Raw genomic sequence first — 26,075 nt, 5'->3', positions numbered from 1 at the left:
GATCTGTGAACTCAAGGTTAATTCAGTCAATCTACATCTACTAAATTAAAGCAATGTTCTAGCTCTACATTTATTAAATGTACTCTTTACACACCATCAAATTGGACACGGTGGTTATTGAACTCAGTCACTGTTTAATTGCCAGATGCTGCAAAACCCCTCTCCTCCTTTATAGGGATATAAATACGTAACGTAGCATGAAGGTATAAATAGCTTGCGGCAGTTTCCAGTAACACACATTTTTTTTAAATTCAAAACAATATCAGGCAACTTTATTTAAAAGAAACACGCATACATAACAAACATGAAATAGAAACAATGAGGGAGTATGAGCAATACAAATGCCAGTTAGACAAAAACCCACATCTGTAATACTGTATATTGCACTGGAAGTAAAAGGCTGAAAAATATAAAAATAAGCAACTCGTGATCAACCTATTGGACTCATGTGTGGACGACCTGTCTAGATAATGTGAACACGCACGACTGCACCGTCTCTTTCTGTAACTGCGACACTGACACTAATAAATGCACACTGACAAAAGCGAGGGGCTGTGCGCGGGAGTCAGAAGTCGCCGCTCCTTAATGACAGGACTGTTTGGTGTGTAATTAGGGTGCAGCAGATGCTCATCCTGTCATTATGGGGCATTGTGGAGCTGAGGATTATGGGAACAAAAGATTGTCAGTGTAGGAACATTCACAGACATTGGATTTACCCCTCATGAGATGTGTTGTATATTCATAACTCTTTCTGAGTGGAGTTTCTTTTTTAAACTCCCACAGCCATATGGCACATACATCTCGCAGTGACATAAAAAAAGCACCAGACTGGGGGATGGTGTTAACTTCCCACTCTGCTGTCTTCCCATGTTGTTTATATAATATTCACCTTTGGTTATGTATTTACAGTGGCGCCCATGCATGCTAATTTATAACAATATGAAATCAGCGTCCACCAGGCGAATGCATGAGGGGAAGGGCAATCCAGATTAGTGTTGAAAAAGCATCGTTGGGCAAATATTCCTTAAAGAAGAAAGTGTTCACAGTATAGTCCACTCCAATCCCAACTTAACGCACCTCAAACTGTGCTCACAGTCCAGAAATAATTAGCTATGATTGATTCATGGGGAGGAGAACAATGTAACACAATGAATACAACAGATCATGCTTTAATGTTCAACTTAACCCCTCCTGTTCAGTTTGTTAAAAGGTGAATCAATGCACATAAAGCTGAGGTCAACAATGGAGAGTATATTGACCTATGTAGAGATGATTCACAGGAAGTGGAGGCTGTTCAGCTTTAGGAGGCCAAACCCAGAAAGAACCCCCCGACGAACCCGCTGGACAAAACGATGTTCCTTTTTATAAAATCTGAGGCCTGTGCAGGAGAAAAGACAACATGAGTTAACAGTATTTAGAATGAGAGTATTAATGTAAAGTGAAGCTTAAAACTTACATTTGGAACAGCCTTTAATACAAACCGAGAATGGAGACATACAAAACGTTTGATCTACCATCTCTCTTCAGTCTGCTGTGTCACAGCTACTGGGTGTAATATAGCTGACAAACCACTAGAGGGCAGTGCTGGTTTGCAGATAAAGAAATGAGCCCCCACCAACAATCAGGACCAACACATGCATTTAGGTCTAAATAAGGTTATTTCTGGTGTGTGGCTCGGTGCTCTTTTTCTATTAAAATGGAGGCATACAGTAGTGTCAGTCATTTAAAGATGTGCAGAAAGCAGGAAACAAAGAGCAAGCTTTGTCACAGGTACCTTTACCTCCTCAATGAAAGTGTTTATTTCAGGCGCTGCTTTGTTCGCTTTCTTCTTCAGGCGCTTCTTCGCTTTGTTCACATCCTTCTCCACCTTCTTCCAGTCCACCTGCACGTAGCCACTGTGATTGGCGATCTGTATTTATATTTTAAATACATAAATGCATTTTAGGGGAACAATATTTCATTTGTAGAATTGACTCAAATAAATGATCATATCAGACTGAAAATAAAAGAGCTCTAAGAATAAAGTAAAAGTCTATTTGTAAAACGGCAAAAAGAGACAGTTTTATTTGCACACGCAATAGGCGCCCAGATGGCCTGCGTGCATCTACAGCCAGCTGACACACAATGCTAGTCTCTCTGCTGCAGAGAGGAGACCAGCTGAGCGTCATGCCGTAGAGCTGGCATCTTCAGTTTACAATGGGGAAATGTGAATGTTGCAAAATGACGCACTTTCTATGAGATGTAACTACTCGGGCTCTAACCTGTAAGAGAAGGAACCCTCCTCCAACAGCAGTGGCAGCTATCTTCCCGACTCTCTGGAAGAGGTAACCAGCACACCTGGATGTGTGAGAGGAAGAGATGTAGATCATGCATCCTTGGCTGGAAGATCTTGACATAGTAATGTTCTAGTTCCTCAAGCAATAATGAATCAGGTTTGTGGACATTACTTTAGTCTTTGTTGTTAAAGATGTCAGCCATGAGCAGATAGATCCTTGTCCCTTACCATCCAGTCACCCCTCCCATCGCGATCTGGGTGGTCACAGAATACTTCTCAGCAATCGGGCCGGAGTTGCTGCCGAACACCCTGCACCACCACTGGTGCCGCCGGGCATATTCTGTCAGGTCCACCACCTCATACAGCTCGTCTTCACTCTCTGGGTCCCCCTGACCTGCTACAATAAGAGCAGCCAAGTAGTAATTTAGATATATTGTCACAAGACTAACTTTACAGTATTATATTTGATGGGTATTGTATTATCATTCATTGATGCTTGAAAAACTGTGTAGATTAGTAGCATGTTACCATATTAGCATGTCATGTGTTTTTATATGTACAATGTTACTAGCAGTAAAAAGTGCAACATTTGCATCTGCAATGTAGTATAGTAGGAGCACTAAATGGAAATACTCAAGTAAAGTACAATACTTGCGCTTCGAGATTTGTCTTGGCAGATGAGAAGCGCTATATAAATTAAATGTATAATTATTACTTGAGTAGATGTACTTAGTTACTGTCCAGCACTGCTGATGAGCTCTTACATGATGGTACTGTTTTAGCACTGACAGCACCCTAAGAGTGGATGTTCAACCCCAACAAGTAAACAAGACCCTTCAAATATATAACACCAACTTTAATAGCAGTTCGGCTAGCACAGGCTGAGAATGCTTCCTGTTTATTCTATGTAAATGACTTGGGAAGCTAACATTAGCTAGCTAGCACTAAATGGCTACCAACCCAATATCGTAAAGACAAGCTTTCATTTTTATTTAATTTTCACATTCTTATTTCTTCAAATGAAAAGTTCATCCTTATATTATTCTTATTGTTGTAACAAGTTCACATTTCAATATGTTTTATGGTAATACCGCATTATTTTTCCCAAACAACATCACCTACCCTCTCTCTGGTCCACTGTCGCCATTTTGGAGAGACTGGTTACGTCATCAGGATGTTGACAATGCTAAGCAACGCCCACACGATGACGCTCTGCCACGTCAGTTCAAATGCTCTGATCTGGCTTGATTATGCTTAGCAATTTAGCAGCGTTATTATTAAAATGCTGCAACTTTTTCTATGGATGAGAAAAATGTCAAATGAATTATAATGGTACTTTGAAAGTGCATACACATTATGGTGTGAAAGGCAGAAACAAATGATGCATTGCAGTCATTTATTAACCAGTCTGAAAGGGAAAATGTTGCACTGACACCCAAGTGTTCATTCATATTACTGAATAGGAAATTACATGTTATCATGTTTTTTTTTAACTAAGATATTTCCCTTTTATGCACATAAGTGACACCCTGAATAAATACTTTGGAATATGCTTCTTAAATAATCGTGGAATTAAAAATGAGTGGTTTGCAGGGAGAAAAATGAATATTTAAGATTAAAGAACGATAAAGCAGGGAAGTCATATGGTGGGATTCGGGCACTCCCATTGGCTGATGAGGGGGGAGAGGGCGTGGCTAGAGCGGCGCGTGGGTTCGCTTGGGTGACACAATTATAACAACTTTATCTTCTCGGCCGAAACGCATTTTATTGTGAAATACTCACATATTGGATACTATAACCAGTTTATTCGCATTCAAATAGCGGCACATTATCACTTTGTGATGAAAAATGTGACGTTTGAGGAGCTACCCGGAGAGCGCTTGTGTCCCCCCGAAAGGATTTACTATATCGAATCGCATCTTTTCATCCTGGGAAAAAGTTTTTGATCGTCTGTTTTTTTTTTCAGTTTTTCTTCTTTGATTCGGCGGAGCAAAGCGTTTGTCCCCGCGTCGCGATTTTTTCCATGCAATCGTGCGGTGTGTCTGTCGCCGTCGCTGCCTGCGCTGCTGCTCGGAGTCTCGGCTCGGCTTCTTCTTCTAGTGGTGATGAGGGAAAGAAAATGGCGGCGGGAAAAGCGAGTGAAACAGAGGAGGACTTTCCGACACTGACAGCCCAGGAGAGGGACAGTTTGGCCGGGATCGACAGGTCGGAACAGTACACCCCGTGCAGTCACATAATCACACACTTTATTTAAATTGATTGTTTTCTTTCCTTGCATGCCGATCATGTTTCTGATCCGCTCTGAGTGTGTTGTCTTCTCGCTTGCAGCTCACTGTTTGGATTTCAGAAGCTTCATGAAGATGGCGCCAGAACGAAGGCCCTGTTGATGAAGGTAGCATATCTAAACTGGATGTATTTTTACACAATAAAGCAACACCCCAATCCCTGGGACCCACTTCTCAACTATTATGCACGGCAGTGTATTTGCTCTCATAGTAGCAAGCCCAGGCCCACTCGCTAAGGAAAGGCCAGCTATAGCCGCAGCCCCTCTATTAGCCTGTCAGCTAGCATGCTAGTTAGCATCCGATGAACAGCGATCCTGCACCTGCGGCTAGCCGAGTTGCTATCCCCATTTTCATGCTACTACATTGCTATAAACATATGTTAACGTCTGTTACGCAGCCGCCCTTCCCTGTTAGCTTCATAGCTAACTTTATCCTGTGTATCCTTATGCACTTGCAACCAGCAACACAACGTCGTCATGGTTTGGTGTACTAGCACATTTTTGACTGGAAAAATAGGAAAGTGCATTGCTATTATAACGTTGCAAGCGTTATACTCTCACATCTGAATTTAAACATATACATGTCGTTATGTGACTGTTTGTGGAAGTAACGCTGTAGCCCTGTTCAGTGTGCACCAAATACAGCTGTACCCCTCTACGTTATTATGGGCTAGCTTCTATCCGTAGCATTTGCATTGATATGGTGTCTCCTTAACAGTCAGTCAGGTTGTTTTGGGGGACATTGCACTGCTGAATGAATGCACCAAATCACCTATTTTGCTCATTTGTGAAGGAGTTGATAACGTTACAAGTAACGCCAATGGCTGGCTGCCTGTCCAAGATGGCGGGACATGGCGGAGTGACACCGATAGCTATAACCCATCTGATATGAATATATTGCTCGTAATCTTTTGTGTTGCTTTTGTGCATCTTCATTATCCTCTCGGGTCTTTGCTCTTTGTATATATGTGTTCCTCTTGCTGACATAGGCGGTGTCTAGGTCCTTTGTTTACAGTTTGTAATGGCCCTGTTTGGCTCTGCATGTGCTGTGTTATTGGAAAGCTACATGTTAAACACACTCATGATACCTGTGCACAACACATGATAGGGCTAACATTGAAGCTAGTCCTTTTTTTGTGATATTATCTTGAAAAACGGGTGATGTGGAGGAGATGGTGCTGTTGACAGCTCATGGTGTGAAGGGGCATCCGCGGATCTGCTCGCTAGGTGGTGTGGGATACCTAGGAAGTGTGGATATTTAATTAGCATTAGCTGCACAGGAACAGCAGCAAGGTCTTATCTGCCATACTTGCTAGAGAATATGGACAGTGTATGAGGCTTGCATTAAACTGTGCACTTCCCATTTTCAAAGCAGAACAAGCTCATGAACTAGTGTGTTTCTTCCTAACATATTTTTAAACTAATGCAATGGTTTTGCACACAATTTGTTAATTTAATTACCAGGTGTTTTTTGTGCTTTGGTTGGCATTCTGGCCTTAAAAAACCCCAGCTTAAGACAGCCCAGTCTTTACATAAAAAAAGTCCTTTGTGTCAAAAAAGCAGTGAGATTTATTATGGGCCATGCTAAAATAATAATTTGCATGGCACAAGTTATTCTGTGCGTTACGCAATTCATTTATTTTTCGGTTGTTATGGTGGCAGTAACGGTCGACACCCTCAAAAACCCGATCTTGCCACATAGTGAGCGTCTGTTGCCAAATGTTCCTGTTACTGTCCTACTCTTGTAGGAGTACTACTCCTGGTTAAATATGCACACAGCCATGGGCCGGTCCAGCCTCAGATGTCTGCATGTGCAGGTTATTGCAGTCTGACGGTGACACGAGTCAGATATATCATGTAGCTAACATGGCATTGAATACTGTTATGTTGGGTAATTTTGTTATGATATTGTAACAGTGCAAGGAATTTTTTTTTGCAGCTCAAGGCTTTCCATAGAGGGGGCTAGTAATGAATATGCTAATAACCAGAGTTTGGATTTTTAAAGTGGCATACAGCATAACAATAATGCTGATATTAGACCAACCAATGATGCAGAGCACAGTACAACACATTTGGCAAGCTGCTGATTGCTAGCTCGATAGCGTAGGTCTGCTATTAGCGTATCCATTTGTTATTCTAGTAGTCTAATAATTGACCATCCATACTCACATTGAATAATTGAAAATATTCTTGGGCTTGCCAATGAGAATAAAAGGCTCATAAAAACAACATGGGTAACGGACCAGAATGTGGACTCTCAAAACTTTTGTATTTGAGTCTGCTTTTAATATGTCTGGTCAAAGCGTATTAGTTTTGTTAGACTACCCTGTCTGTCGCCTTAGCTGCGTCTCTGTTGCTCTCTACATGCAGATAGCTGTGGTTCAACTTCTCTGACAGATCTAGGTCACTGTATCACCAGTAACTAGGTGTCAATGAAGCAAGCTTAGAATAACTAGACAGGAGATACGCTTTGAATGCTTATTTTCTACATGGGTGCTTATCTATTGGTGCTTTTTGCAGAAAGAAGTGTGAAGTTTGCATATATTCCTGTGTTTGCGTCGTTTCTTTCAGGTTAGTTTTTCTTAAGTCATAGGGCTGTTCATTCATTGCCTTTGACTGAAGCACTGCCCCAGGCGCTGCACTGTCGCTGACCTCTGTTTAATAGTTAAGATGGAGAGGGACAATTCCTCCCACGGGGGATTATTAAAATATAACTTCATTTAAAAAGCAATTTAACCATAGTCACAAGATGCCTTTAGTGCTCTTTGTAATAATCCTGCAGATGTAGCATGAAACAGAAAACATTGTGTTTTATGGAGGCTCCGTGTTATTCACCCTACAGAAAGGAGGTCCAGGATTGAATGCATGCGTCTTCTGGCAGTTGTCTTAATGATGTCTGCAGGTCAAAAGTTCAACCATGGCAAAGAAACTGTAGTATGAGAAGTGGAGCTGGCGTTTTCCTGCAATATTTATCCATGTTGAAAGTAGATCTTGATGATTTAGGTGTTTGGTTGACTGTCACAAATTATTTATTGTTTATCAATCACCAAATATAAGATATACAGTCATTTATTTAAGGGCCTGTGCATGATATCTTTCAAATATTTGAAATGTAAATGCAACCACGAGACATGTGAAGGGAACATTAGGATATAAACAAAGTATGCCATGGTTGCATGACTTCCCACCACCACTAAGATCCTACTTGTAATTTGATTTCCTGACATTCAAACTATATTCAAATTGGAAAATACCATTAATTTGATCAAGTTAAAAGCTGGAAAGTGTGAGTTGGATTAGCCTGCAAGAGTGCAAAACTACGTTTAATGTCCTGGAAAACATCTGTAATCTCTTTCAGCCACTTGTTGGCAATCTCTTTGTGTAACACATGTAAACACTTCTCCGTATTATCGCACAGTATGTGTTGCATGTTACCCAGCTATGCAGGGTGGAATGAAGCTCTATGGGTTCGATGTTTTTATATAATGCTGCCTAACTAGCCTATTAAAGGGGCCATATTAAGATCATTTTCAGGTTCATAATTGTATATCCAAATGCAGTTTCTTGCTCGTGCAGCTGCCTCTCGTTGGCTTTGAAGAGCACTCAGCATTGGGGAGCAGCTGAGCCCGTCCTCAGTGATTCTTCAGAGTAGTCCTCATGTTTGTGAATCTTAGTGTGGGGAGAGACATGGCCAATGAGTGCCTGATTTCCTTTTTGTTACCACTCAACTAGGCTCCATTTGTCATTGGCTCCTCTCTTCATCAGGGCAGATGCTGTTCAAGTTCAGATTTTTGGACGTCCCGTGCATCATCTGTCCTAATTATTGCTGATTCTGATAGATTGGGTATTAGAATACATATATAGGTAAAAGAAGCATTCCTCTTTGACATCCTGGAACAACTTCTGTAGTCCTCACAACTCCAACAGAGTGATCAACCTTTCTTTGGAAGATGTTATCTCAATTTGAAAGATAGATATTGAATCAAGGTTATTGTAAAAATGCGTGTTGTTTCTGACGCTGTTTCGGCAGATACTGAATATTTAGAGGAGTCCTGTTGGGTATGGGACCAAAAGAACGTGAGCATTTAATTTCTAGGCTAACTGATTCAAAGGGGACATACTCTGCTCACATTCAGGTTCATATCAGTATTTAGTGTCTCTACTGTGACATGTCTCCATGCTTTAATGTTCAAAAAGCTGTTTATTTTTCTCATACTGCCTGTGCTGCAGCACCTCCTTTCACCCTCTGTCTGAAACCAGAGCTGCTCTGATTGGTTAGCTGGCTCTATTGTGATTGGTCGGGATTTTATCCTTTGCTGACCCTTTTTTAGCTGAGCTCAGTAAAGTGCCTCCATAAGCATTCATATGTTGTCATTAGGGATGTCCCGATCACCTTTTTTTGCTCCCGATCCGATTCCCATCATTTGATTTTGACAATTTGCCGATACCGATTTTTCCCGATCCGATCTTTATGCAATGCATTAAGAGAAAAAAAGCATTCAAGTTGTCCCTTAAGGTTATTTTTTTATTTAAATTGGATATTCTATCCAACATGGATATAGCTTCTTTTTTTCACAGCAGCATTGGATCAGTTCAGTTGTGCAGCATTGGATCAAAACAAAATAAAGCTTTCAGTACTCGTTAGCTTACTGCTACAATTAGACACTGCGCCCTGCCCACTCTGTTGCCAGATTTGAGAGAAATAAGCAACCAGGTCTATGAAAACAAGCCCCAAAGAAGCACACACACACACACACACACACACACACACACACACACACACACACATTCGCTTACCGGTGTACGTTCGGACTCAGACTTTTCTCAGGTTTTTTCGTCCTACCTTACCCGACATAGGAGGTATAGGTACAAGCGTGTAACGAGAGGTGGGTGTCTCTTCGTCTCTCACTATTCTATTTCTTTCTACCCTTTCGTGCCGGCCCGCGTCTACTTATCGCCCTGTTTCCTCCTAGTGTTCTCCGTTGTAGGCCCCTTTCCATCTCTTCCTTTTGTCCCCGTCTGGTCTCTAGCCCCCCGCCCACATCGAATGCTAATCTCACCCCCCTGGTGTAGTTTCACCCGGCCTTTTTGAGACTGCTTTTTGCCTACGAGATGAACGGCTTTGTGCAGACTCTTTCTTGTTGATGCAAGTGACGGGCGCCGATAATCCCCTCTCTCCAGTCCATTTTAGTGACCAAAATTGTTTATCTCATCTTTTCCCTCCTTCGGCCCTAGTTGTTTGTGTAAGCCGCCCCGTGTCGTCGCGCGGGTGTCTCNCCCTCTGAAATATACTGAAGTACAGTACAAGTAATAATAATAATAATAATAATGCATTTTATTTATGGGCGCCTTTCAAAGCTCTCAAGGACACCTTACAGAGCTGTAAGGTGTCCTTGAGAGCTTTGAAAGGCGCCCATAAATAAAATGCATTATTATTATTATTATTATTACTTGTACTGTACTTCAGTATATTTCAGAGGGTATATACAGAATACTTTTCACTGCAATACATTAGTTGTTTTCTAAATGTATTCATTTAATGTTTACTGTAGATTATATCTGAGCAGTAAATGTAAAATAGCTCCACCTTTACCAGCTACAACCTTAAAGGAATTACAGCATTAGTGCATAAATCATTTAAATTTGGAAGTATAATGTATTCAATTCAAAAATTGGACATTCTGCACAATGAGTACTTTTACTTCTGGTTCTTTTACTTTAAACAAATTATTGCACTGTAGTATCACTACTTTTACAACCCAAACAAATATTTGAATACTTGTCCCATGAAGGCCTTGCCCTTTCACCTGGATAGCAGTCAAATCAACAGCCCTTTATTAACTTCAAGTGTTTTCCTTTTGTTTGCATCTCCTCCATGGCTTCTCCTGGACCTTAAATGTCAGCATTAGATCAGAATATACATCCTGCTGTTTACAGTTCATTCCTTTTGTATAAGCTTTGTAGCATGGTTATATTAAGTACTAATGTGTTCTTATAAGCTGTTACCATCATCAGTAAGTACTGCATGTTTGTTTTGATGGATCATGGACAATATCTGGCTGCAAATGTGTATGCTAGCCCAGCCTTTTGGGCTACCTAAAGCGGGCAGCTGTGGCTCAGTGAATAGAGTGCTGGACTTTGAATCAGGGGGTAGCAAGTTCGAGTCCCACTGCAGTCAGCATGTCTTTGTGTCCCTGGGCAAGACACTTCACCCAAATTGTTCCTGTGGGGATTGTCCACAGTACTGAATGTCTGTAAGTCTCTTTGGATAAAAGCGTCTAACAAATGACATGTAATGTAATGTTATGTAAAGCACATGGATACATACACAATATCTACTGAAGGTGGAGGACATTTTGAGAGACATTAGTCTCCGTTAACTGTATATCTCTCAAGTGAGAAAACTCAATATGCCCCTGAAGAAATGCAAGAAAGCAGTGTTACATACAAATTAATCTTGCATTCAAGTATGCGTTCACACAAAACAACACAAACAGGTATTTGCATATACATTCGTAATTTAAAACGTCTGTTATCCTTTCTTCCTGTGTTCTTAAAGGTCATAATAAATAATTAGGCTTCAGGATTGTATTCCACTCAATGTTTGTGTTCATCACAATTAGGGGCAATTCATCATGTCTATAATAGGTGTGATGCAATCGATGGTCTGGCATTCACTGAAAACTGTGAAGCAGTCGTCCTCCGTTTATGCTTAGATCGACCCTTGCCTCTAGTGCTTGTGGCACTCAGTTATGTAGCCTGGTGTGGTCATATTCTAACTTGTGGTAAATGTCAGATTTTGTTGCTATGATTCATGGGAAATTTGAACGGCTAGAATTGGTAAACAGAAAATGACGAAATCAGCAGGCGATTGGCCTGTGTTTGTAGTTGTGCTGCTGGTCACCACTAGGTCCTGCTTGGCGTTCATTTAACATGACATATTTCAACAGCACCTGGGGAGCAAGGTCATGCCTGCACACTGCAGGTACAAACACACACACACACACACACACACACACACACACACACACACACACACACACACACACACACACACACACACACACACACACACACACACACACACACACACACGCACAAACACACACGTGCAAACACGCGCACAAGCACACACACACAAGTTCAGAAACCTACATCCTCAGAATCATTCACTTCATATTGGACATCCCTGCTGCTTTCTGAAAGAAAGCCAATTCTTTTCAAATCCAGAAGGGCGACATGATTTTAATTATTGACATTCAGGTGAGGATTAGCATTTTATGCTGTCTGACCCTGCAGACATGCAGTGTGCAGGGTAGGGAGGTGGACAGGAGGCTGGGGGCTGGCAATTTTCAGGGACAAAGAGCCAACTGAGGAGGCAGAGGAATGGACTGGGGAGGTGGAGGTGCTGTGATTCACATGCAGCGCAGGAGGCATTTCAGTATCACCCCCCTACCCTCCCCCAAATCTCAGGAGGGCAGGGGGGAATTGATGAAACGAGCAGGAAGGCCTAATTAAAGGCTCTCAGCTCAAACGCATTGATGTATTACATCTATTATGCCACAGTTCGATAGGTCTGCCAGGCCGGGGCTGCCGCGGCTACTGAGTCCCGCCAAACAAACTGAATAAATAATAGCAGCTGAGAGGGTGAGAGAGACAGAGAGGGAGAGAGTAAAAGAAGGGAGGGGAGATGGTTCAAACAAGCAAAGTTGTGATGAAGCCTTCTTTAGCCACACAGGCTCTGAATTTTATATTTAGTATGTAAGGCTCAATGTATAATCTGTTCAGTAGGAGTTGCCCGCAGAATTTAGTGATTTTTCCGCATGTTACTTATTATTTTTATTAAAATGGCAATTGTTTGAAATTTAAAAAACTGAAATGTCAATGGACAAGACACAATTTAATGCAGTGTGATACAGTACATCATATAAAAAAAATAAGGGCTCCCAACCCCTGTTCGGAAATATTGTCAATTAATTATAAAACACTTCATTCTTTTTGATTAATGTGTACCCCTTGAGTGTATCGCTGGATCGTGCCAACTTTTCATCACATTGTTGCCTTTGAGATCAAAGGTCAAATCCACCAACAACTCAACTGCTTATGGATATTAGTCTGTTCGGCACTAACGGTACATGGGAGGAGTGGAGGAGGTAATGAGGTTGAATTATGCAGTAGTGTTCATTAGAGGGGAGTGAATGGGTGTTGATCTGCTTTAAGAAGGGGTTGAGTAGGTAAGGACTGTGCATACATAGAGGTTAGGATGGGCAGGGATGAGGAAACTAGAGAACAATGCATGAAATTACATATTTAATCAAGTTGTGTGGGGAGGAATGCAAATTAAATTGGTATGGGTACTTAAAAAGGAAAAAAGGGACTCATGCTTTTAAATTGCACTCTTTACCAAGCTCAATATTGTTGTTGGCACATTTTTTAATTGCTTAAGAATGCAGTTTTATGCACTTATGCAGTTTTTTATATTATGCATTTTATCTTATAAACAAGTGATATTTTTCACGAATAACAAATGTAACGATTTGACACATAAAGCACATTTGCTTGAACCTCTCCTTATAAATTGACATAAAATACAGTGTCATACCTCCTTACTGTCTACATCTCTCGAGTAAAGAAAGATGAAAATCTGGAATATTTATGTGCAGACAAAAAACACAAAAGAAACAATTAATTACAGGCTTTATTATTAATACACCAAATCTCCCAAATGTTCCATGTACAAGTTTCCATCCAGTAGAGTAAATGAGAATATGTAGTGTGGTGAGCCCTTAATGCTCAGATGAAGACAGTCAGCCAAGGAAACATGGTGGACATGTGGTGGATTCTGTTACTGTATATCTAGCAGCCAACTACAAAGAGTGAGGGATATAAAAAGCAGGACAGCGAGACATTCAGTCGTTTTTTTTTGTTCTGGGAAAGTGATGAAAGAATTCAGTGTGCTTTTGTTTGTGTGTGTGTATGTGTGTATTGTTGTGATAGTGGGTAAATATATGTCTTCGCTTGCAGAGCACACGGAGGAGCAGATTTGTGAGACAAGCTCGAGCAGTTGCCTTCACAGCAGTGGTGAGATTGGAAGCGAGTGGTTTCTGAGCCAGTATGACTGATGGCGTCTGTTAGCAGCTTCGGCCTCAGAGAGCAGGTCTTGTCGAGGCGGCAGGGACTTCCGGAAACAATGCGGTCCTCGGAGAGTCTGCTGAAATGGCACGACAAGCCGGGCCAGCGTTTCCATTCACAGTCCTCTCAACCTTCTGACACTTTTCTAGCTTCTACCTCTCACATATTATGATGCCTCTTAACACTCCCTGAGTTTTCATGTCTTCCTTCTTCTATGTCCTCCCTAACATACTGTAGTCACATCCCCGCAGAACTGCGTCTGTCACAAACAGGCAACTGTCATTACAGTCCAGGCCTGGCCACTTGTTTTTGTTTTCTTCCAGATAAGATACCTTTTCTAAGTTCATATAAGTACACAGAAAGAAGCCACCTTATTTCAATGAACAAATAGAAAACAGTATGTAGTGATATTACAATCTCTATCAAAGATACTGTCAAGTTATAATACATGGCCTCTTTAAAGGGCAAGGTCAATTAATTTGACATTCCTACATTTATTAATTTGTTCATATAGTATAAATAATTGAAGTATACTTTTGTGCGACATTAGTGATTGATAACTGGAAGCATTTTTTTAGTAGTGCCATGTGCCATTGGGAGATGTTTTTGTTTGATAGTGTGCACTGGGCTCTTTTATGAGGTGAGAACTCTCACTTTTTTTCAGATGTATTTGTTTGTTTTAAAAGTGTATAATATGTTTAAAAAAAAGAAAAGAAAGATATTCAAGTCTTTAAGTAATTCAAATATGTTAGCTTGAGAACTTGTCAATGTCAATGTCCTTAACAATCTGTCTTGATTCTTCCATCGGAGAGATATCACAATACAGCAAAAATATTTCCTTTTAAAAAAAAAAAAATTAAAAAAGAACATGCAAAGGCAAAGCTCCAGCTCCTATCCCAACACACTCTGTGTGTAATTATTATAAATCTATTGAATTTAATGAAAAAACATGATATGTGTCAATGCATGATTATATTTGATGTATTGTTTTATTCATTTAATTGAGTCAAAATGTACTTTAATCTTGTGTTGACTATCTCTCTGATAGATAAATGAAGCCAGGTTGTCTAGCTTAAAACCTAAATGCTTGTACAATAGCTCCTAAAAGCAAAAAATGCACTGAGAAGTGAGTGTTTAACATCTGAAATAAAAGTAAGTACTATGCTGAACTCTTGTTTGAACTCTATTTTTCAGAATAAAAAAATATAACTTTAAAGTTAAATGTTTTAATATGCACTTTGGTGTAATGGCAAAATACTTGGATATCAAAGACAAGGCCTTGCATCCTTTGTGTGATAAAGCAAAACAAAATCATTAAGGTAAGGGAAGAAGTAGGATTTTTGTTAGATGTTAATAAACACATCATGTTTGTGCTTCAAGTCACTCTGGACTCTCAATATTTAACCATGACATTCCCTTAACCTTAACCAAACGCTTCGTGCTTGCATAAAAGTTTTTTCTTCATAGCCTTAGGCATTACAGGCATCTCTGCCAGACTTTCTTCAGCTTGTGTAATGTCCCTCACTTGAAGTGTGCATCACCACACGCTTACCTGTCAAAACATTTTTGAGAGATCCTGATGAAGCGGAAGAGTGGCAGTTATGGAAAACATCAAAACTGTTTTCCATTGGGAAGCCAGTGCAGCTGGTGTCATAATACAACACATGGCACATTCCCGTCTGCTAAAGATTTGCTTCAGTGGACTATCTGACATCTCCGCAACTATTTCCTTAATTGATGTAGTTAAGTATGCACCCTCAATCTCTGAATTGTAAATACCTGCTGTAATGTAGTGTACAATTATTATTCCAGCATCAAGATACAGCCATGATTTGCAGCTGTCAGTTCTGCTGCATATTCATTTTTTAAATGTTCTGTTGTTTAGGAACACTTACATTGAAAATATTTCACTCTTTTTTTTACACCGTAAACTGTTTATTATCTTACATGTAAGTTGTCTGCATGCAGTATCAGTTCCTAACTTTTATTGTGAAATTGCCCGTCAGTGTTATTATTTATTTATGCTGTTCACTTGAATGAGTTATAAATCTTTTCACAAGTGCTATTTAACTGTGAGTGCCCGGATATACCCGTTGCACATGAAGTGCTTGAGTCTTACAATACTATGTGGACTTTATTCAATGTCAGATTATTGATAGTAAGTTAACCTTCAAAACAGCAGCCTTCTGTTACAGAGGACAGGTCTGGGAAAGGAATGATGGAGAGGGTGGGACTATTAAAAATAGGTTAAGCTTGTCTCTGCACTATTTCTAACAGGCTCAGTTTGTTCCCCCCGGGGTCCCAGTGATTTGGAGTGTGACCCTGACCCTTTTACACAAAGACAGACAAACACACACACACACACACACACACACACACACACACACACACACACACACACACACAGTTATTCGCCCTGAAGATTGCTGCGCCACGTCACTGGAACTAAATCACAGTGAATGTACTTGTCGGCTCCACTGACCCTTAACAAGATCTGTTTAGCTGCTCTCATCGCCCTGCAAAGCGCCAAGCTGAACATGATTTAGTCTCACAAAAGCATTAAAGAAAGGAAGTACAGGTGTCACCCCTCTGATCCGGGTGTTAATTTGTTCCCACACTCACGTGATCAAAAATGGATCTGAAGAGAGAGTAAAACTTTGCCTGAAACATGGACATTCATTTATTTCATTTTCTACTGAATAGTCTTAAGGTGTGTAAAAGCTGGTATGGATAACACATAGAAGGATTACAGCATATTAGCTTCAACTTGCCAGCCCTCAAATTATTATGTTCTCTTTATGCTTTAGACCATAATCAAACACAAAAGTTTAGACTTTAGATCTGTGAAATGTATTTGACTCCTTGACAACTAATTACACAATGTATTATGAATAACATACAGTAGGTATTAATTTTCAACCCTTAGTCAACAAAAGGGGCATTAAGGATGACAAGTAGTGAACTGTGCTTCTGTAAATGACACAACCATGCATTACTAGTTGCATCACTGAAAGGACACTATTTATGCCATCAGTGTCAACTGTCCATAGGCATTGAATCCATTTAATTTTAAATAGGCACATTTTGAGAAGATCATCCTTGTTAAAGATTACCCTTTCAGTTGTTATATCTATCTACTGGACATCTATATTTTAAAGGTATTCCTTCATTCACACATCCAATGCAGTTTGAGGTTTTGACTCTAATCATATATACTTTACAACAACACAAAACAGTCAAATCAAGACATGTTCAATAAAACAAAAGAGTGCTTAAAAAAGTAAAGCCTTTAGTTGCATTATGAGACACCTTTTTCTTCAGTAGTTGTTAAGGAATTTGCTGATAAGAGTGTTTTAAACATTTTGTACTTTTATTTTTGTCCTTATAGTTAGGGTTAGTAAAACTAGAAAATAACAGTATAGAATAATATACATTTAAAACAGGATTCGGTCAGTTTAACCCTTCACACTGATCAGTGCCGTAAATATAAAAAACAAAATAAATGATATCACTGTACTGCTTTGAAAACATCGACTTCTTTGAGGAAGACCCGTCCTTAGAGCTCATAGTAGGTATACCCAAATCCTTTTAGATATTAGACATATTGACACACAGACCAGAGATACAAAAAGGCATTACTCAGACCTTGACTTAAGTAATGGATTGGGTCCCAGTTAGTTGAATGTACACTTGAAGACGGCTAATGTATATTGCACCACTCTTTGCCCTATCGTGTCCACATCCTTTAGCTCAAGCTGTGGTAGGCAATATCTTTTGTGGGCGTTATTGGGCAAATATTTAATTTTAGCCTCTCAGCACATTGAAATGCAAGTGGAAAATTACATCTATGTGTAGATCCTTCTGCCTCTGTTTTCAGGCTTTGCAAAAAACTAGCCTCTGACGAAAGACTGGTCCTTCACGGGTCATACAAAGAGAAATAGGTTTCCTATTTGCTCTTCTACGAATGCAGATATGTGTGCACATCCCTTAGTTAAAAGGGCGATGGATTGCATTGGCAACAACTTCATACTTTGCAAAGAAACCCAAATTAGGAAGTATGATTAAAAAGAGAGTCAGACAATATTGGTGATATTGAAGGGTATTTCCCAATAATACCCTCAGAAAATTGCCCTCCCAAGCTTACTTAGTTTTGGTCTTTAGATACGGTATTTCTTCATCACAGTATTTTAACAAGACATCAAGCATTCTTCTTTCTCTGTCCCGGTTCATATATATTAACCACATCAACTATGCTCATTTCTCACACTGACATTCTTAGTGAATGTGAAAAGTGCAAACTCTGAATTATGCCCTCAATATTCCTTCACAGGCAACCCTTTGATTTACTGAGCATATTAGTACTGCTCTAACATTATCAGTGAGGTGGAGTATGTATTTCCTCTATGAACCCACAATGAACATCTGATGAGACCAAAAATGAGTACTGTAAATTAGTTACACCTTAGTGAATTAGCTGCATGCTGACCTTTTCATGGGCTGGTGCACACAAACCCCAAGATGCAGCTGAAATACATCTTCCGTCAGACAGCAGCCTATAACATGGATCTTGGCATGTGGATGATTTGGATCAGGTGTAATTGGCTTCAACACCCTTGTGATTCATGCACAGTTGTTGACACATACAGCAATGATGGTTTACAGAACACAACCAAATCAAGAAGATAAATAAAATCCCTCTCTGTTCATAAAAATAAGAAATAAACAACAGAGGCAGAAATATACTGCCTTGCATGTTGGTCACGTTCCTTACCAAAATGCTAAACAGAAGATGGAAATTACATTTGTGAGCTGAACAATGAACATCAGTCATGATCAATAACAATCAATTCATGTAATAGCAGCAGGGCCTAAGAGGGAAAGCTTGACATTTGAAATTTAAATGTTATTCTCCTATTCAAGGGATTTGTAACTCTGGAAAAAACATTTTCTACTCTTGTCCTTCAGCAAACTACATGTTTTGAATTTGTAATATGTGCCACACTTCTAGCGCAAGCAGACAAGCTAGCTCTTGGTGTCCATGTGTTTCGATTTGAAATGCTTATTGTAACTGGTGCGAGAGGATGTTCATATCTTAATTTTTTCTCACAAAAAACACCTATGTTTTTGATGAAGAAAATCATGTCGAATGTGAGCCAGAAATCACAAAAAAATGTAATCAAATATAAATTATGGAAATCATTGGCACAGTAAAATACTATTTAACTCTGACACAAACAACGTGGTAAAACATGGTGTAGCCAGATTCAAAGATGTTGGTCATTGTAAGATCTTCTAACTTTTTAATACAGACTACAAATTGCAAAGGCACAGTTACAAATCAATTAAGACTGAGTAAAATTCTACCAGCAGTAAAGATAGAGAACAGCTCAGTAGAGTGAAAAGAAGAGACAGATGGGAAACAAACAGGCACTCTGTCAGTGTTGCTCTGCAGAGTGTAACATGCTTTCTGTGTGTCTGCCGTGGCTTGTGTGTCCAGCCCGAACCCTGCATAATAACATAATTTGCTGCCAAATCTCCTACACCCACTGATAGTCTGCCGAATTTGTAAAGCAACTGCTGATTACAAATATGGCTCCTTAGTACCCTGGTTTGGATTTAGATTTGTGTTTCCCATTTATGTGCATATAATCTTCATATACCAATTAAAGAAGCTCAGGTATGGCTGTGTCTGACTGAGGCTCTATGATTTGATGTAATTGGAAACACCCTAATGCAACTCATATATGGAATAATAGCCCAATCTGAATTAAAACGGTTCATGTAACTTAAACAATTGAAAGAGACCGGCCACAAAACGTTTTTTTATCGGGATGACGGTAAAACCTTTTAACATGGTGTTTCTCAGCCATGTACCCCTTCATTACCATGCATGATTTCAAAAAGGACCGTTGTTACTTTTGAACATTTTGCCTTTATTCATTCCAGGTCTGTAAACTCAGTGAGAGCAACTCTCTACCAACAGTCTACTCACAGGACTGTTATCCACTGACTCATGGTTTTTGGCAGAGGAAGTTTTCATTTCTTGATGAGCTGTAACATATCTTGCAATCTTCCCATGTTTAAAGATATTAAGACAATGTGGCTCCATCTTGAAAATGGTATTACTGGAACACCTTACTCTCGTATTATACTATATGTTTTGAATGCATTGAACTTTCTCAATAAAGACTGCCAGCAAATTAGATGCTACCCAGCAGACGGAAACCACTCTGTGCCAAAATTATTTTGTTCCGTTTAAATGCTTAGTGGCATGTAACCTTTTTGGATCACTTCATTTGGTGTCCATGTAAACAGCTAATTTTGAATGTCTAATAACAATCAGTTTGAAGAAATGTTGTGAATTTCATCACAGGTAATGATGGTGTTATCATGCAGAGATGAGGCCAACAGTCCTGCAATAGGAGCTTTCCACAAATGTTTTAGCTCTGGAGTGGAGCCCCTGCACATAGCATGCATCCATTCAAAGTGAATTACCTTGCAGACTTCTTAAATGCAGTTATACACTGCTAAATTTTTGTTCTGAAAGATCATTGCTATAGCTATGGGCTGAAAAGCGGTTGCCATACCAGAAAAAAGCAACTTGTTCTGAAAAAGTTTCCATTTTACCTGTGTGTTGTTTTACATTTATGTCTGGCAAGCCACCTTCAGGATGATTGTTCTCTATCTGGATTGGTTATCGAGTCATACCAGCTTATACACAAAATGGCAATCACTTAAATATGTTCAAATGATAACAGAGAGATGGTTCGTAATGAAAAGCAGACTTTTTTTACTATTCCTGTCATCATGCAGACTTTCTTATGTGAATAGATTGTAACTTGTAACTGGTGCACACAACAAATCAAAATGAACAAATACAAATGGCATGAAGCACCATGCCATAAAAAGGCTCATTGTTCATCGTTGAATTCACAACATGATTTGTTTCTTTTGAATGCAAAATGTATTTCCCTAAATGTGAACCAAACTGGTACAAACAATGCTGAGTGTTATGGAAGCAACACAGTGTAAATGGGAGGCAAAAGGTTTGGCATGCCTTTCCTGAGCTTAACAAGCTTCCTTGAAACAACCTTCACGCTGAAGTTATGCTCACTCAACTTCAGTTATGGATGGCTGGTTGCTGACTTCCCTTAAAACATTTGTATATTTGATCTGGGATATATTGTCATGTTCCTGGCTGGCAATATTTATAGCTGGCATTTTCTGCTGTCAGGGAAAGGTTGCTGAGACAGACAATGCGTTGGAGGGTTCAGACAAGCCTTACGTAGGTAGAAAGTCAGGAAATGTACCCCTATTACAAAGCAGAGTGAATTACTGTATATGTGCAGTTCACAAACTCACAGACCATCAGCCACAGTCTGTGTTGCATCAGGTCCTTAATCCAGATTTAGGTTTCTATTTAGCCTTTGCTGAGGATTGTCTATTGACGGACCCTCAAGTTTATCCTTAATCGTACATTTTCCAAGTAAGTATCCATGTTCTCATTAAACCATTTTAACTGTCTCCTCAATACGACATCCCCACAACCTCTTTCCAATAATGGCTGTTCTGGGAAGTACATTGCAGCTACAGTCTGCCTATCTGTTGTGTAAGGGCTCTCTGAGGTATTGAAATGTGTGTCTGAGCCTTGTCCAGGGGCTGCTGATGAAAATTCATGAGGTTGGTTTTGCCCTTCACTTATCAAACTTAGTACATTATCCTGTGTGCTGAATCACAGGGGTGCTAGCTCAAGTGTTTATCAACTTTACATCTACAGGAAGATATAGTTTGGCTTTGTCTTGAATGAAACCTAACCTACTGTTCTGGTTAAGAGAGTGCAATGATAACTTCCATTTCGTTAGTAAGGCTATTTTGCTATGCAAATAATTTTAAAACAACAAATGCATTAACAAAGTTTTGATATTAGGAATTTGTGCAAATGGTGTGCTATCGATAGTCATTGTTTAACCTGCAACATTTTGGAGTTTGTAGTGTAGTAAAGCCCACTTTATTTAGATGTCTTTCTTACTTTTCTCCTAATGCTTCTATATATTTTTTTGAGAGGGACAACTTCATTTTAATACATCAAACTATTATGAAATGATCTTCAATTAGCTCAAATCCATTGAGGGAATAAAATGGTGAAAGGGGTCGAAGAGCAGCCTTTCCCTTTGAGAGTAAAGCTGTCAAACCACAGTGCAAAGCTCTCTGATGTCTTTGACGTTAGTTCAAAAGGCAGAACTGTAATTCAACACTTAGGTTGCAAAAAATGTCCTTCATTCTATATGTTATAAATGTTGTAATCAGGAAGGTTATTCACTTAAAAAAACTACTTTCTCATTGTTCACCCTAACCCCATAATCCTAACCATAACCCCCTAACCCTGATCCCCTTACAAATAATAGCATTCCTCCAGCAATATAGAAAATAAATGAACTCTTTAAAATGCATTAGTTTAATCAGTCGTGTGCTGTATATAGGCTTAATTATACAGTTAGGGTTAGTCCAGTCCAAACCCTCTTGTGTTCAGGGTATGGTTAGGTTTAGCATTAGCAAACATGCAGATGAACTTGAAATATACATGACACAAGTAACGGTACTGTATATAACTCTATTTTTGGTACTTATTGCATTCCTTGTCTGACTCATTAGTTTGCACAAAACCTAATAAATGCTGTTATAACTTAATAAGGAAGGTTATGAACTGATAACAATAACTATCCTTTATCCAACCCTACTGTATAACCCTAACCCTAATCATGTTGTGCATCAGGCCTTCCCTTTGGACTAGTATGCCTGCAGATCCAGAATTCAGACCTTCATGGGAGAACCCTACACCAAACATAACAGATTCAAGAAAACTAAATTATAATGGTGCCCTGGTCCTCCCCCAGATTTTACTCACCCAAAGTACAACCATCTCACAATCCCACCACATCTACAAGCATACATCTACAACACCCACCAACAGATCAGTAGGCCAGTGCCCCCAACCAAACAATGGCATTGATCCAGCAAGACAAGAAGAAAAGAAGCCTAAAATGTTTTATTTTTCTTATCAGTGTCTGCTGTATAACTAGAAAAGGGATGATAAGGGACAAAGGGATCACTGAAGACTGAGAGAACCCATCCATAACATCACAACCACTTAATACAGTCCTTGGCTGCTAAACAATTAATACGAGCCTACACTTTATTAAATATGCAATAAAGACTATTATGGCTAAGTGTGGAAATAACAGCCATTCTAGCAAGCATTAAAATGTCTAGCTCCATTTGAGGCTCATTTATGGAACCTCTCCCATTAAGGATACATTAATACTGCAGGCACAACTGAAGGGCATTGGAAAGTACTGTTCTAAATATTAAAGATGGCTGTCACTGGAAAAAATATGTTGTCAGCAGGTTGAAGAATTAGGGCTATGTAAATTTCATCACATCCCCTCACTTAATGACAAAGCAGAGATCAAAATGTCACGAAGGACAAAAAGCTCTCCATATCTGATTTAAACAAAGTCAGACACAAGATGATTATTTAATGACTGCCTGCGCTCCAAGAAACACACGGACACACACAGAGGACTAAACTCACACACTTTAGTTATTTGGCTTTTAACATCGAATAAGGCCTTATGTGTAACCTAACCTGACATATTTATAGAATTTGCTTTGAATATTTATCTTTTAAATAGATTGTAACCCACCATGGTACAGAAAAAAAGTCACATGGATTAATTCCAAAGTGCCCCTAAATTAAGCATCATAATATATATAACTGACAAGTACATCACAAACCTTTACAGAGAAATTCACATTAGCTGACCCCCATACAAATTAAAGATGACTTGACTTTCATATTCAGAGCATCATATTAACATACTTAACAGTGACACACTGATTGATTACTATTATTTTATTTCACAGCACTAACTAACATGTCACTAAAAACTTCAAGCATTATGGTAAAAGCCCCCTACTCCAAAAGCTTGCTTGTTGAACAAAATCTCCGATTTGTTGGTTTGATCGATTAGATGCACAAGTTTGGATTCTTTGAGTACTGATTAATGCTGAATGCAGACTGTTCACCAATAACTGATGAGTTAAGTGTTGCCAAGCATATGCAGCAAACTCAAAGGGTGGTCGAAAAATATGTGAGTTGTCTATCACATGATTGAGTACAATTATTATTCATATAGGCTGATTCATTGCAATCGTCTGATTAAATAGACTGTTTAATTATGAGTTTATTTCCAAAATAAAAAATGAATAGTAGAGCAGCAATACAATACTGTTTCTCCCCTTAATTGAATAACGGGAATACATTAGCTCCCCTTGTTCCACTGCTCAGGCTCCTATAGCTCTGCTTAAACAGCATGAAGCTAAATGCCAGTCATCTGTAATCATCTTTTTAATCAACAGTCCTGGAACTAGTAGGGACAACTATCAAGTTTATTTGTTTTATTCATTGTGTTTTTTTCTCACATTAATAAAACTTGTAAAATAATGCTCAACATTAACAACGCAATAATGAAAATGGCTCTAATTATAAAAGGCAGAGATGCACCCATGAGACTATAGTGAACAAGGCAATTTTCACCCCGGCTATATTGAGCAATGATATTTCCTTTGAAAAGGGTCAGGTTGTTGGCTGGCACTGCTGCAGTACCATTTACAGGTCAATTGTGCATGAATATGGCAAAGGAGCCCTTTTACACACTGTAAGAAAATAAAGTCAATAGTATGTGCTGTAACTTTAAATTAATACACTGTTCTAATTTAAAGCTGCTTTATTCTGAAAACCGGATGTTCACACACTTGACTTCCGGTTTTTGTGAGTAAATATAGTCAACTTCCGGTTAGCATTAGCATTTAGCTAATGGCATATTGTGAAAAGTGAATTTAAGGAGAAATTACACGTCGTGTTGCACACTAAACACACTGTCTTTAATCCTCACTTATTGACGCTGAAATACTATTATTAGGGAATGTTTAAATTAACAACAGATATTAGAATATTGTAAAACTAACATCAGAAAACGACAGGACGTGCCTTGGACCCGCCCCCGTCAACGCTAAGCCAATAGGAGAAGACTACAAATTATAAAATGGGACGCGAGCAGGTTGGACGCGGGACGGAGCCCCTGCAGCCGCTGAAGGGTGAGTCTGATGCCGAGGCGGTTGCTCTGGGCATCTCTCTGCTTGCGGCCTCCTGTGGCCGGCGTGAACGCCGCGGCTGCTGCGGGCGTTGGTGCCGCTGTGGGCGCTCAGCAGGCTGGAGAATGCCGTCTGCCTGTTCCGCGGCCGTCTTCATGGACTCCACCATGGCGTGGAACTGGGGTCCGAACAGCCCATCCGGGCTGATTGGAGCGTCTAGTAGCACTTTTCTGGCCGTCTCCGTAACAGACGCCTGCTGCAGCCAGAGGTGGCGCTGGATCTGTGTCACCCACGCGGAAATCCTCGCCTGGGAGACAGCGACGGACGCGCACAGAGTGAGCGCTGTGCTGGCCGCCTTGCTGATTTCCTCTGCCTCGGTGGTGGACCGCTCTACCAGTGTCACCACCGAGTTGGAGAGCAGCGCGACGTTATTCGCCGCCACCTGAAAGGCACACTGGTGCACCCGGTCGGCCTGGCGGGCGACATATGGTCTCTCGGGGAGCTCAACGTAGGGCGCCGTCCGGCGATTATTTTGGCATGTCTTACGCCAAAAAACGCCGTCAGGCCCGGCTCCAGAGAAGGGGTGGCTGGGAAACCAGCATCTGTGAACCCCTCCACCTTGGAACAAATGTGGCCACCGGAGCCTTCAGGGTCCTCGGGTTCGCCCCGCCCCCTCCTGGAACCTCCTGATGGCCGGGAAGCGTGGCCAGATCGGGTCACTCCTGACCGTCTGCCCGCGAAAAAACTCCGGTCATGTCGTCCGGAGCACACCTCTCCTGAGCTAAGGGAACGGGGAGATCTCTGCAGGCGGCCGCCTTGCGTATGATCTCTGGCAGTTCCCCTAGGATGCCACCTATCGCCGGTAGCGCTGTGGTGACGGAGAGGGGGAAAGCATGTTCGGCCGCCAAGCTGGCACCCTGCTCCGACTCTGTCTCCCCCGTCCGGGGGAGAGGAGGGAGGGGAGAACCGAACGGTGAACCGTGGAGGGAGGCGGGGCAGGAGTTGTCGGACTCCTGCCCGGCACTCGGCCCCAGGGACACTCGGCCCCAGGGACACTCGGCCCCAGGGACACTCGGCCCCCATCCGCGGGCTCGTAAGCCTGGACGGTCCAATCATCCTCCTCGGCCGCAGCAGCAAGAGCGCCCGCTCTCCTTTTCCTGTCGCCCGAGGGGAGACGGGCACAGTGTGTGCATGCTACATGCTGGTTTAGAGCCGCGTACGCGTTCTCTG

At 40.5% G+C, this 26,075-nt stretch overlaps 1 protein-coding gene across 2 annotated transcripts; it reads right to left on the bottom strand.

Annotated features, from left to right (window-relative positions):
* Window positions 1-239: 239 nt before the first annotated feature.
* On the bottom strand, window positions 240-3,469 carry fundc1 (FUN14 domain containing 1). 2 transcript variants are annotated; one of them, XM_010781792.1, is made up of 5 exons: window positions 3,398-3,469; window positions 2,504-2,672; window positions 2,262-2,337; window positions 1,775-1,909; window positions 240-1,378 (listed from the first exon to the last, which is right to left on the bottom strand). In XM_010781792.1, exons 1-5 carry the CDS (start codon window positions 3,420-3,422, stop codon window positions 1,301-1,303), a joined length of 483 nt encoding a protein of 160 aa, XP_010780094.1. In that variant the 5' UTR covers window positions 3,423-3,469; the 3' UTR covers window positions 240-1,300. The 2 variants fall into 2 exon arrangements, with proteins under 2 accessions (XP_010780094.1, XP_010780096.1); XM_010781794.1 differs by having other exon boundaries at window positions 1,781-1,909.
* Window positions 3,470-26,075: the final 22,606 nt, after the last annotated feature.

This window comes from Notothenia coriiceps, unplaced genomic scaffold (assembly GCF_000735185.1).
Source record: "Notothenia coriiceps isolate Sejong01 unplaced genomic scaffold, NC01 NC01_scaffold00023586, whole genome shotgun sequence".
In the NCBI taxonomy this organism is placed as follows: Eukaryota; Metazoa; Chordata; class Actinopteri; order Perciformes; family Nototheniidae; genus Notothenia; species Notothenia coriiceps.
The sequence above is the reverse complement of the archived record's forward strand: the minus strand, read 5'-3'. Positions and strand labels throughout refer to the sequence as shown.

Excerpts from the sequence above, each read along its gene's own strand:
- fundc1 (XM_010781792.1), bottom strand. The coding sequence starts at position 3,422 with ATGGCGACAGTGGACCAGAGAGAGG. Across the intron at positions 2,673-3,397 it reads GACAGTGGACCAGAGAGAGG|CAGGTCAGGGGGACCCAGAG; the intron begins GTAGGTGATGTT and ends CTCTTATTGTAG. Across the intron at positions 1,379-1,774 it reads CTTTCATTGAGGAGGTAAAG|GCCTCAGATTTTATAAAAAG; the intron begins GTACCTGTGACA and ends TCTCCTGCACAG.